Genomic DNA, 13,448 nt, shown 5'->3' on the forward strand with positions numbered 1-13,448 from the left:
GCATATGGGGGATATTGAGGCTTTACAGTAGGAAAGTTATATGCGGACAGGTATGGGATCCGTTATCCAGAAACCCAATATCCAGAAAGCTCTGAATTAAGGAAAGGCTGTCTTCCATAGATTCCATTTTATCCAAATAATCCAAATTTTATAAAAATGATTTCCCTTTTCTCTGTAATAATAACAGTAGCTTGTACAGGTATAGGACCGGTTAGCCAGAATGTGCAGGGTTTTCCGTATAATGGATCTTTCCGTTATTTGGATCTTCATACTTAAATTCTACTAGAAAATCATTTAAACGTTAAATAAATCCAACAGACGGATTTTGCTTCCAATAAGGATCAATTATATCTTACTTGGGATCAAGTACAAGCTGTTTTATTATTACAGAGAAAAAGGAAATCATTTTGAAAAATGTGGATTATTTGGATAAAATGGAGTCTATGGGAGCCAGCCATTCCGTAATTTAGAGCTTTCTGGATAATGGGTTTCCAGATAACGGATCCCATACCTGTACTTGATCCCAACTAAGATATAATTAATCCTTATTGGAAGCAAAACCAGCCTATTGGGTTTATTTAATGTTTTCGTGACTTTCTAATAAACTTAAGGTATAAAGATCCAAATTATGGAAAGATCCATTATCTGGAAAGCCCCAGGACCTGAGCATTCTGAATAACAGGCCCGATACCTGTACTAAAGCTTTAGATTCTTGATTCTGTACTGATGGCTAAAAAAGATGCAATGGAAGAACAAAAGAAAAAGCAAAATGAAAGAACAGAAAGCAAAATAGAGAGCAGAAGAGAAAGGGGGAGAATACGGACAGATAACAGAGGAGAAGAAATAGAGAAGAAATAGAAAGAATGGGAAGGCAAATAAAGGAGCAGAACAGAAAGTGTAACAGGAGGATAGAAGAACACAATATCCATCTGAAGATGTGGGTTAAAGCACTGAGCTGTGCAACAGAAAATGAACATAGAAACAAGATATCAGCTGAGAGAAAACAAAGATGAAAATACTTAAGGGAAATGGAAAAAGCAAAATGTACCCATTAAGGTCAAACCTGAAGTGTTTGTTTCCAGTAACACTAAAAAGCATTTCTTACACTGAAATACACGACTTACAGGAACAATATGGACTAAACGGCATCAGAATGGAGTGCGATATCCCTGTGCCTTGGTATTAGTTTGTCTGGAAGACTTGCCCTTAGATTATTCACCGGCAGACTCTGCAGTTAGATACAGTCGCTTTGCTGGAAAAGCACATCAAGGACATAAACACCTCCCGAGGAATAGAGTAGCCCAAGATATTTCCTCCTATGTCCTTAACAGTCTAATTTGACCTTCCAGAGAAAATAAATTGAGGCCCTAAAAATAGGCGGCAAGTGAGACACAGTTATGTGAGTCAGCGCATACCCTCGGCCATCCTCGGCTCTCCGGCACTTGCACCTTCTACTCCCAGCGACTTCTAAACACTCCCCGACTCCCTTCTGGGAACTGTAAGCAGCCGTGTATCCATCAGCCTGACACATCAGCTTCTGAAGCACAGGACCCATTAACATCACAAATCCTAATCATCAGTGTAATCAGCAGGCACCCGGGTTAAAAAAAGAAAAATCAATTAAAAAACTGGACATTGGAAGAAGATGAATTGGTCTGCTCCTTAAGGGCCACTCAAGCTTCATTATTTATTTAATTTCCCTTTTCTAACTAATGGAAATACAGGTATGCAACCTGTTATCCGGAAACTTGTTATCCAGAAAGCTCCGAAATACGGAAAGGTTATCTCCTATAGACTCTATTTTATCCAAATAATCCAAATTTTAAAAAGTGATTTCCTTTTTCTCTGTAATTATAGGAAAGTACCTTGTACTTGATCCAACCTAAAATATAATTAATCCTTATTGGAAGCCAAACCAGCCTATTGGGTTTATTTCATGTTTACATAATTTTCTAGTAGATTTAAAGGGTAACTATCGCAAAAATGAAAATTGAATTTAAGCTTCCTCATACTGAAATAATAAACTTTCTAAATTCAAACAATGAAATATTCTGCAATGTTTCTGAAATAATCAAGTTTATCTTCACTATTCCTCTCTCAGCATCTGTTTCTCTTCATTCTCTCTTCATGCAGCAGTTGGGTGTCAGATATTCATTGACAGTTAGATCCAATATATCTTATAGGAGGGCTCCTTTCCTAGCAGATGAATTAGAGCTCACTCAAATAACTGATTCCAGTACAAACAAAATCTAACAAAATAACTGCCTTTTGCACAAATTCTGCATGTAGAGAGACATGATGTCTGGTGAGTTTAATAGAGTGAGCTCTAATACATCTTCTAGGCAAAAGAAGCCCCTCTATAAGATATATTGGATCTAACTGTCACTGAATATCTGACACCCAACTGCTGCATGAAGAGAGAATGAAGAGAAACAGATGCTGAGAGAGGAATAGTGAAGATAAACTTGATTATTTCAGAAACAGCAATATTTAATTGATTATATTCACAAAGTCTCTTATTTCTGTATGCTGAAGCTTATATTAAATTTTCATTTTTGTGATAGTTCCCCTTTAAGGTATGAAGATCCAAAGTACGGAAAGATCCTTTATCCGGAAAGCCAAAGGTTCCGAGTGTTCTGGATAACAGGTCCTGTACCTGTAGTAAGAATTGAATGCATAAAACATTTTCTCTTTCCCTTTTGGCCATTGTCCCTATGGGCTAAAGTCAGAAGTAGCCAAATATGAACCAACATGAATAAAGTGGCTTGGCTACCAAGAGCATGCCAGACACTTCCCTTCCCTTTCCCTTAATTGAAGTTTTTAGAAAAATGTAGGAAATGGAACTTACGGCAGCAATCATGATGGCATTGTCCAAGAAGCCAAATCCTATGAATGGAAGTGCATTGTGGAATAAAACTGAAGAAAAAAGAAAGAAAAAAAGTTTAAAAAAAAATGGATTCACTCCATATTTAAAGCATTGCTGCCAGGAGAGAGCTAAATAAAACAGTGTAGGTTTTAAAATGTATAATTACACAAAATATGAGACAGTAAAGAACAGCGTGATCTGTCCTTTGGTCTCTTTTATTTTATTTGATGCATAAAAGTAGTAATGGCTATGCTATGCACATTTAACTATTAGTCAAAGATAACACAAGTAAACACAAAATGCAGTTTTTAAATGAGGGTTTTTATTATTTAGGGAGAAAAGAAATCCAAACCTGTGTGAAAAAGTAATAACTGGTTGGGCCACCCTTAGCAGCAATAACTGCAATCAAGCGTTTGCGATAACTTGCAACGAGTCTTTTACAGCGCTCTGGAGGAATTTTGGCCCACTCATCTTTGCAGAATTGTTGTAATTCAGCTTTATTTGAGGCTTTTCTAGCATGAACCGCCTTTTTAAGGTCATGCCACAACATCTCAATAGGATTCAGGTCAGGACTTTGACTAGGCCACTCCAAAGTCTTCATTTTGTTTTTCTTCAGCCATTCAGAGGTGGATTTGCTGGTGTGTTTTGGCTCATTGTCCTGCTGCAGCACCCAAGATCGCTTCAGCTTGAGTTGACGAACAGATGGCCGGACATTCTCCTTCAGGATTTTTTGGTAGACAGTAGAATTCATGGTTCCATCTATCACAGCAAGTCTTCCAGGTCCTGAAGCAGCAAAACAACCCCAGACCATCACACTACCACCACCACCATATTTTACTGTTGGTATGATGTTCTTTTTCTGAAATGCTGTGTTACTTTTACGCCAGATGTAACGGGACGCGCACCTTCCAAAAAGTTCAACTTTTGTCTCGTCGGTCCACAAGGTATTTTCCCAAAAGTCTTGGCAATCATTGAGATGTTTTTTAGCAAAATTGAGACGAGCCTTAATGTTCTTTTTGCTTAAAAGTGGTTTTTGCCCAGTCTCTTTCTTATGGTGGAGTCGTGAACACTGACCTTAATTGAGGCAAGTGAGGCCTGCAGTTCTTTAGATGTTGTCCTGGGGTCTTTTGTGGCCTCTCGGATGAGTTGTCTCTGCGCTCTTGGGGTAATTTTGGTCGGCCGGCCACTCCTGGGAAGGTTCACCACTGTTCCATGTTTTTTCCATTTGTGGATAATGGCTCTCACTGTGGTTCGCTGGATCCCAAAGCTTTAGAAATGGCTTTATAACCTTTGAAATTGATCTCAGGTGTGATAAACCACAGTTAAGTTATTTTTTAACAAGGGGGGCAATCACTTTTTCACACAGGCCCTTGTAGATTTGGAGTTTTTTTTCTCCCTTAATAACGTAAACCTTCATTTAAAAACTGCATTTTGTGTTCAATTATGTTATCTTTGACTAATAGTTAACGGTTTTTGATGAGCAGAAACATTTAAGTGTGACAAACATGCAAAAGAATAAGAAATCAGGAAGGGGGCAAATAGTTTTTCACACCACTGTATATGTATATATATATATATATATATATATATATATATATATATATATGTGTATGTATGTATGTATGTATGTATATATATATATATATATATATATATATATATATATATATATATGTGTGTATGTATGTATGTATGTATGTATATATATATATATATATATATATATATATATATATATATATATATATATATATATATATATATATATTGAATGCTGTTCATTTAGGCCTGATGGGAAAATTAAATTCTGTGAGCAGAGGAAAGGCTTGTGTTGTTGCTCTGCTTAGAACCGACCAGAGAAATATCAACAGTTGGTGATGCTGTTTCAAATTCATTATCTTAGCAGTATAAAATAGCTTATATCTTGAAAACTAGACGAAAATAGAGGCTTTACATTTAATATGAACATATACAAAGCCATTTATTCTGGAGTGATTTAAACATTCAGGTAACATACTATATGGGGCAATGCCTTTTATTTTATGACATTAGCAGTTTTATGTGGCTAAGATGATGATCTTGTAGCAGGATCACTCACCGCTGTTCTGTCTAGCTGGGCAGCAACACGGGACACCAGAAAATTTCCAGGGGAAGGCACCTGATACTCCGGCCGGTGCTTCTGTTCAATGAAAAGTGCACTGGCACAGGCAGGGTCGCTTCTGCCGTGAAGCAAGGCGAGGGCCTTGCCTAGGGTTGCCACCTTTTCCCGAAAAAAAATACCGGCCTTCCTATAGATTTATCTTTTTTCCTTATTAATAACATTGGGATCAACCATCATTTTTTACTGGCCAGGCCGGTAAAATACCGTTCAGGTGGCAACCCTAACCTTGCCTCAGAATTTCGGTTTGAGGCCCACATAATAAAGAAATTCCAAAAAAACATAACTTGAGCTTTTTGAAAACATAATATCAAGCAACTTTGCAATATACATCAATTAAAAAATATGCAAACTTTTCATGATATTTAATGTTTTGGAACATTTTCCTAAGCCCAGCCCCCTGTTCTCCTGTTGATCTGTCTGACTACTTTGCTGAGCTGTCTGACTACTGTTACTTTGTATCAGCAGCCATCTGTCCTCAGCCTGCATCCTCCAAACCCCACAATTCACTGCACATGTGATTTCAATAAAGAATAGAACATACCAGTGCAATGCATTGTGGGTTATGTAGATCCTGCATAGTGTATGTAAGCTGTGAAGTTGTTACAATTTGTAACATCAGTGTTTAGTCCCTCCTTCCCTGCCAGGATTTCAAATGATGCAGAAAGAGAAGAACTGTTAAACAGCTGGATTTCAGCATAGTAAATGCCATTTATTCATACTTTATGACGAAACAGGTAACTGTGATGGGGATATTAGGGGTTTCTGTGTTATGTGGCCTCTTTATCAAATTTTGGTTTGGAAGTCTGAGTTCCCCTTTAATTATAAATCTCACCCAAATTTAATTACAAAAGCAAGCCTCTCCAACCACTGCTTATAGGGAATGTTCACCTTTGGATTAGCTTTTAGTACGATGTAGAGAGTGATATTCTGAGACAATTTGCATTTGATTTTAATTTCTTATTATTTACAATTTTTTAGTTATTGCACTTTATATTCAGTAACGCTCCAGTTTACAATTTCAGCAATCTGGTTGCTAGGGTCCAAGTTACCCTAGAAACCATGCATTGCTATTAATAAGAGACTGGAATATGAATAGAAGAAACCTGAATAGTAGGGATGCACAGAATCCACTATTTTGGGTTCAGCCAAACCCCTGAATCCTTTACGAAAGATTCGGCAGAATACCGAACAAAATCTGAATTTGCATATGCAAATTAGGAGTGGGAAGGGGAAAACATTTTTTACTTTCTTGTTTTGTGACAAAAGGTCATGCACTTTTCCTCCCTGACCCTAATTTGCACATGCAAATTAGGATTCTGATTGGGTTTAGCCGGCAGAAGGATTCGCCCGAATCCGAATAATGCTGAAAAAGTCAGAATCCTAGCTGAATCCCGAAAAAATAAATAAATAATGAAGGTCAATTGAAAAGTTACTTAGAATTGGCCATTCTTAAACATACTAAAAGTAACTGAAAGGTGAACTACCCCTTTAAGACCTTCTGTAGGAAAGCTGGACCCACAGTTTGGGGATCTATTGGTTGGTTACAAGTAAGAGACAAATGTCAAGGTCTTCGCATAAATAGATTTCCAAGTAAATATCTGTACCAGGCAAGTCCATTTGTGGGAGGAGCAAGCAACATCACAGGGGCTGGGCTATGATGCAGCGATCAGTGATTGGCTGATCACCATGTCAATCAAGGGAGATCCTTCTGAAAACCCTATCTGCAAGTCACCCTGCTGTTACTTCTTCATAATTTCAGAATCATAAATGTACAGAAAATACAATGGATTGGCATCTCACCGTGCTTTAGCTGCCCCGAAGAAGGAGGGTCGACTTCCAGCTTTTCTGAAACAAGAAAAAAAAAAAGAATCGGTCAGTCTCCCAAGGATACACACACATATCTGATACATTATCTTTGAAGTTCACTTAATCCAAAATTAGTTTTTGACAAAATCCGAACGAGAGAGGAAAAAAAAAAGATTTTAATTTAAATATTAATTTTAATTAAAAGATTAAGCATTTAAAGGGATACTTTCATGGGAAAAAATGTTTTCTCAGTTAATAGTGTTGCTCCAGCAGAATTCTGCACTGAAATCCATTTCTCAAAAGAGCAAACAGATTTTTTTATATTTTATTTTGAAATCTGACATGGGGCTAGACATATTGTCAGTTTCCCAGCTGCCCCCAGTCATGTGACTTGTGCTCTGATAAACTTCAGTCACTCTTTACTGCTGTACTGCAAGTTGGAGTGATATCACCCGCCCCCCGGCAATGGGAAAGTAACCAGATAACAGTTCCCTAACACAAGATAACAGCTGCCTGGTAGATCTAAGAACATCACTTAATAGTAAAATCCAGGTCCCACCGAGACACATTCAGTTACATTGAGTAAGAGAAACAACAGCCTGCCAGAAAGCAGTTCCATCCTAAAGTGCTGGCTCTTTCTGAAAGCACATGACCAGGCAAAATGACCTGAGATGCACCTACACACCAAAATTACAACTAAAAAATACATTTGTTGGTTCAGGAATTAAATTTTATATTTTAGAGTGAATTATTTGCAATGTAAACAGTGTTCTTTAGAAATAAAAGTTACACCATAAAAATCATGACAGAATCCCTTTAGCAACAGTGCAAATAAAAAGAAGAGGAAAGCAAGAAGGAAAGGTAAAGTAGAAGACTTTAATATTTAGCTAAACCAAATGAAATCATGCAAGCGCAGGGTAACAGACAGGGGCATAGGTATCCCAGTTTTGCCAGTTATACTCCAAAAAGTGACGTGCAAACTAAGGTTCACAGCCAATTCAGTATTTGGGGAGATATGTTGTACATAATATTTGCCTGAATTAAAAAAACAAGCATCTACAGTTTGCAGCACACCAGAACCGGACAGTAGAGACTCACACGTTTGGCATTTCTGGCACACAAAGGATAGGATAGGATTGCCACCTGTATGGTTTTCACCCGGAAAGCCCGGTTTTTGGAAGGGCTGTTTGGGTGAACACTGCCTGCCCAGATTTCAAAATTATGAAATCCGCACAGGACATTGCAGTCAATGGCATGGTGATCAGCCAATCGCTGATCACCACGTCATCAGCCCCGCCCCTACATCACCCTTCCTGCCCACATCATCAGTTCCGCCGCAGATGTCACAGCCCCCCCCACCTGGAGTTAATTTAGAAAAAAAGATGGCAACTCTACACACAGATAAATCTGCTATTATTTATTATAGGGCTAGAATAACCGTCTAGAGAAAATATTATATTTTTTAAATCCTCAGTACCCCACCAGTGAGTTAACCAGAAAGTATACATCAAAATGCAAGGACTTTTTTTCTATTAAAGAAAGGTTTGTATCAGAGGTCACAATGACAAGTATCTACTCCAGTCAGGGCTGCAGAGCAAAACAAACTCTTCACAATCCCGTTATAGTCATATAATACACAAGAGCCATGAATATCTTGTAAATGATATCCTTATAAATGGTGACTAGTGACATCATCAGTTATAAACGGTGAGTCATGATTTCATTTTTCTCACGTGACTCACTAAAACGGGTGTATTATAATAAATAAAGTGCCCTTTGTTGAAAAATATGAGGATACTAAAAGTCAACTCTGAGTTCCATGACCTGTATGAAAGCACCCGGCCTTCAGCCTCGTACTTGTATATGGTCATGGAACTCCTCAGTGACTTATAATATCCTTATAATACACAAAAGCCATGAATATCCTGTAAATTATATCCTTATAAACGGTGACTAGTGATGTCATCACTTATAAACGGTCAGTAGTGATGTAATTTGTCACATGACTCACTAAAACTTGTGTATTATAATAAATAAAGCGCCCCTTGTTGGAAAATGAGGATATTAGCCTTCTGCCTCGTGTTTTTATATGGTCATGGAACTGCTCGGTGACTTATAATAACCTTATATTTTACAATAAGGGGTACTTTATTCGCTATATATTTTACAATAGCGGGAAATTCATTACATAATACACAAGAGCCATGAACATCCTGTAAATGTATCCTTATGTTGGTGATGTCACCAGCTATAGAGGTATGAAACCCGTTATCTGGAAAGCTCTGCATTATGGAAAGGCTGTCTCCCATAGGCTCCATTTTATCCAAATAATCAAACTTTTTAAAAATGATTACCTTTTTCTGTGTAATAATAAAACAGTCGCTTGTACTTGATCCCAACTAAGATATAATGAATCCTTCTTGGAGGCAAAACCAGTCTATTGGGTTTATTTAATGTTTACATGATTTTCAAGTAGACTTAAGGTATGAAGATCCAAATTACAGGAAGATCCGTTATCCAGAAAGGCCCAGGTCCTGAGAATTCTGGATAACAGGTCCCATACCTGTAATTTGGTGCTTATTGAAGTAATTTGTCACATGACTCACTGAAAGTTGAGTATTATAATGACAATATAACAGAGTGACTGGGGGACTGGCAGCTATGCTCTCAATCTCAGCAAGGCACCCCCGCTCCAGGTGTAGGAAATGAAGTCAATTAACAAGAGAGCTGAGAGAAAGCAAACGAAGAGGCAGAACTTGCTGCTAAGTGCTCTTTATTGCACACAACATGTTTCGGGCCCAGAGCCCCTTGATAAAGGGCTCTGGGCCCGAAACATGTTGTGTGCAATAAAGAGCACTTAGCAGCAAGTTCTGCCTCTTCGTTTGCTTTCTCTCAGCTCTCTTGTTAATTGAGAGTATTATAATGAATTATGTAGCCCTTGTTGTACAATATGAGGATATCAGAAGTCACCTTGGGGTTCTATACCCTGTATAAGAGCGTTTAGCCTTCAGCCTCATGTTATTACACAATCATAGAACTCCTCTGTGACTTCTAATATTCTTATATTTTACAGTAGGGGGTACATTAGTCATGGGTGTTTAGAGTTCTGGGACGAGTGTTGTCATTTAGATCATTTAGCATTGGTATATCAAATAAGAAACCCAGTTGACACATTTTTGAGTTTCTCTGGGCAACGACAACTGAATAAACAGGGAGAATGCTCTCTAGACGTATGTACCTGGAACAGATGACTGGGATTGTCAGAAGGTATTGCCTAATGTACTGAGAGGGGAAGCCTGAAAGGCCTCCAAACGGATAATGGATGCACTGGGGCTTTGTGTTTAAACATTTTAACGTTTAAATGGCTGGAGATAAGGCTGCACCTACACCATTAGCATGGTCTCCTAGACTACTTGTATTAATCACCCTTATAGTGTGCATGAACAACCCACATGTCCTTTATAAAGCTGGTTGTGCAGCAGAAGATCCGCTCATTGCTTGGCCAAATCTGGCTGAACAGATTATTTGGGCCCTGATCAGATCATAAGAGACGTCTATGGAGAAACGTTGGGAGTGGACTGCATCAATGCATCAAAATGCTTTCCACGTCCAGCAGGGTTTTCACACTGGACAGACCATCGGTTTTATTATCATACACGGCCCAAATCAACTCGGTTGAAGACAAACTGTCAGCCAATATCAATGTGTGTATGGCCAGTTTAATCTGCAGTCAACTGCTGTATATTAGATAGTAACAGTAAATTAGGTAGAAAAAAAGACATACGTCCATTGAGTTCAATCTTTTAACTATTTTAACCTAACCTAACTGCCAGTTGATCCAGAGGAAGGCAAAATCCCCATTTGAATCCTCTACAATTTGCCTCAGAGGGGAAAAAATTCCTTCCTGACTCCAAAATGGCAATGGGAACAGTCCCTGGATTGTACTATGAGCTATCTCCCATATCCCTGTATTCCCTCACTTGCTAAACACCATCCAACCCCTTCTTATACCTATCTAATGTATCAGCCTGTACCCCTGATTCAGGGAGACAATTCCACATCTTCACAGCTCTCACTGTAACAAACCCTTCCCAATATTTAGCTGGAACCTCTTTTCTTCTAATCGGAATGGGTGACCTTGTCAGCTGGAAAATACTAGTAAATAAAGCATTAGAGAGATTATACATAATCCCCATCAGTCCCTGCCCCAGTGTAGCTAACAATCTAATGTCCCCTTCACATTCACGCATACAGACACAGGGAAGACATATTAATATTCTGTGTAGTATGCCTACTTTCTGTGGTGTCCCACACATGTGCTCCGTTGTACCCTGGTACTATAACATCACTGCTCGTATAAAAGAATGTACAGTAACACCTATAATACACAGTGTGATTCTTTGGAGGCATTTTCCCATTTCAGTGTTTTTGCCTAAAATGCAATGTTAAACAGCCTGTTCTGATTAAAAGGATGGGGGTCAGACAAGTAGACAATATGGAAACAGCGAAGTTGAAGACCAACATAAAAAGGGATTAATGTTATTATATATCAAGAACTGCCATAATACATGGTCTGATATGGATACAATTTAAATGACTGCCAGCTCTATATTAGATAAAAAGGCTCATGTTCAATCGTAAATTAATGGGTTTTGTAAAAATAAATACAACTGTACTGATGGCAGCTCGGATTTTTGGATTCCAACCTTTCTCATGTGCCACACTTGTGGGCTGAATGGCACCCTCTGTTGAGACAATGGGTGGTCTTGGTCAGGGACAGATTCAATGCACTCAACCGATCAACCTGAATCTTTTGCCACCAATAGGTGCACATGCTTAGGGCTGCAGAACAGTTTGGGAACAAGGGGTTGTTCACCTTCAAGTTAGGTTTTATTATGATGCAGAGAGTGATATTCTAAAGTAATTTTTAACTGGTTTTCATTTTTTATTATTTGTGGTTTTTGAGTTATTTAGCTTTTTATTCAGCAGCTCTCCAGTTTGCAATTTCATTAATCTGGTTTGCTGCGGTCCAAATTACCCTAGCAACCATGCACTGATTTGAATAAGAGACTGGAATATGAATAGGAGAGGGCCTGAAGAGCAAGATGAGTAATAAATAGTAGCAATAACAATACATGTGTTTTAATAAATGAATATTTTACGTCCTTGTTTTGTGACAAAAAAATTAGGATTCAGTTCGACCGGGCAGAAGGATTCGACTGAATTAAAATCCTGCTGAAAAAGCCAGAATCCTGGCCGAATCCCTAACCGAATCCTGGATTCGGTGTATCCCTATTGCTTTATCGTCTCTATTATTCCAATGAAAAGCCATAGATGCCTGGCCGGCTGTATGAAAAATGCATTCTAAAGTGCTTCCTACTTTCCTTCTGTCCATGAGATCATCAAATACAGAAATGAAAAATGATACAATACAGGGATTAAAAAAGCACTACACATTACACCATATCATTAACAAACTATCCAGGCCTTCATATTTGCTCACGGCAGCTCCCCATCTTGGATCGTTAGGCCTTTTTTTTGTGTGTCTCTGGCACTGCACATGCTCAGTGAGCTCTGGGTTGCTGATGAGAAGCTAAAGGGTCAACTGAACAACACACTGAACTGGTCAACACATTAGCTGGAAGGGTATGACCAGCGGTGTAACTAGATATTGCTGGGCCCGACAGCAAATTATTTTTCAGGCCTCAAAAATGTCTAGAGGTTGACTTGTTTTACCAGTATTTATTCAAAATGTACATGAATTAGGGCCTCATGGGGCCCCTATACCTCCTGGGATACCCCTGTCGATACCGCTGGATCTTTACCCAGTACTACTCTACCTTCCAACAGCCAGTGTCGGACTGGGTCGGCGGGACACCAGGTCCTTCTGTCCCCCGGTTTCCGCCGTAAGCAGAAAAAAGCGATAAGCACAGGGGGGTTGCAGGGGGGGGGGCTGAGGTTTCTTCACCAGGAAGGCCCAGGGGAAGGGGGTTTGGGATAGTGATGTGCGGGTCATGCTTTTCCCGACCCACCCCTGCCCACAAATCGCCCTCCCAACACCCGCGACCGCCCGAGCACCGTTTTTTTTTATATAGACCCGCCCTACTATTGACGTCACAAAAGGGGCAGGGCAAGAGGCGTGCGTCTATAAAAACTGAACCCGGAAGTCGGAAGCTGGCATTTGGACGGTCACGTCCCCCCGCGACCAGGAAAGGAGTACAAGAGGTCGGCCAGAGCCAGCCCAACAAGCAGGTAAACCGTCGGGTCCCGCGGTTATCGGGTCGGCCTGCACATCACTAGTTTGGGGGCCTTGAAGCAATAACCCCAGTTCAACCGTGCCAACGGAAGCTTGTTATTTTGGCACTAAAACAGAACTGCAAAAGGGAAAATCCTTATATAAGGCTCTGTATAAACAAGAGGGGTTAATGCTCCTTTCTGGTAGAACAGACGCTGTGCAGAAGGCAGAGCCAGGCCAAACGTTCAGCTTCTCCTGCACCAGCACAATCCAGAAATAGAAATCTTTCAACTTATTATGAATGGCTGCTGCTTGGAGAGGATCACATACCCGTTTGAACTCTGCTTCAGCCTGGGATGGGAAACATGCGTGCAGTCATC

At 39.4% G+C, this 13,448-nt stretch overlaps 1 protein-coding gene across 2 annotated transcripts in view; it reads right to left on the reverse strand.

The window, feature by feature from the left end:
- Positions 1-13,448, reverse strand: part of LOC108719760 (transmembrane protein 65) — a 51,904-nt gene that overhangs the window by 15,291 nt on the left and 23,165 nt on the right. For both annotated transcript variants that reach the window (XM_041568011.1, XM_041568010.1), the window contains 2 exons: positions 6,828-6,872; positions 2,849-2,916 (listed from right to left, as the gene is read on the reverse strand). In XM_041568011.1, the coding sequence (XP_041423945.1) occupies positions 2,849-2,916; positions 6,828-6,872 (113 nt within the window). The remainder of the gene's footprint in view (positions 1-2,848; positions 2,917-6,827; positions 6,873-13,448) is intronic.

Source organism: Xenopus laevis, chromosome 6S, assembly GCF_017654675.1.
Source record: "Xenopus laevis strain J_2021 chromosome 6S, Xenopus_laevis_v10.1, whole genome shotgun sequence".
Taxonomy (NCBI): Eukaryota; Metazoa; Chordata; class Amphibia; order Anura; family Pipidae; genus Xenopus; species Xenopus laevis.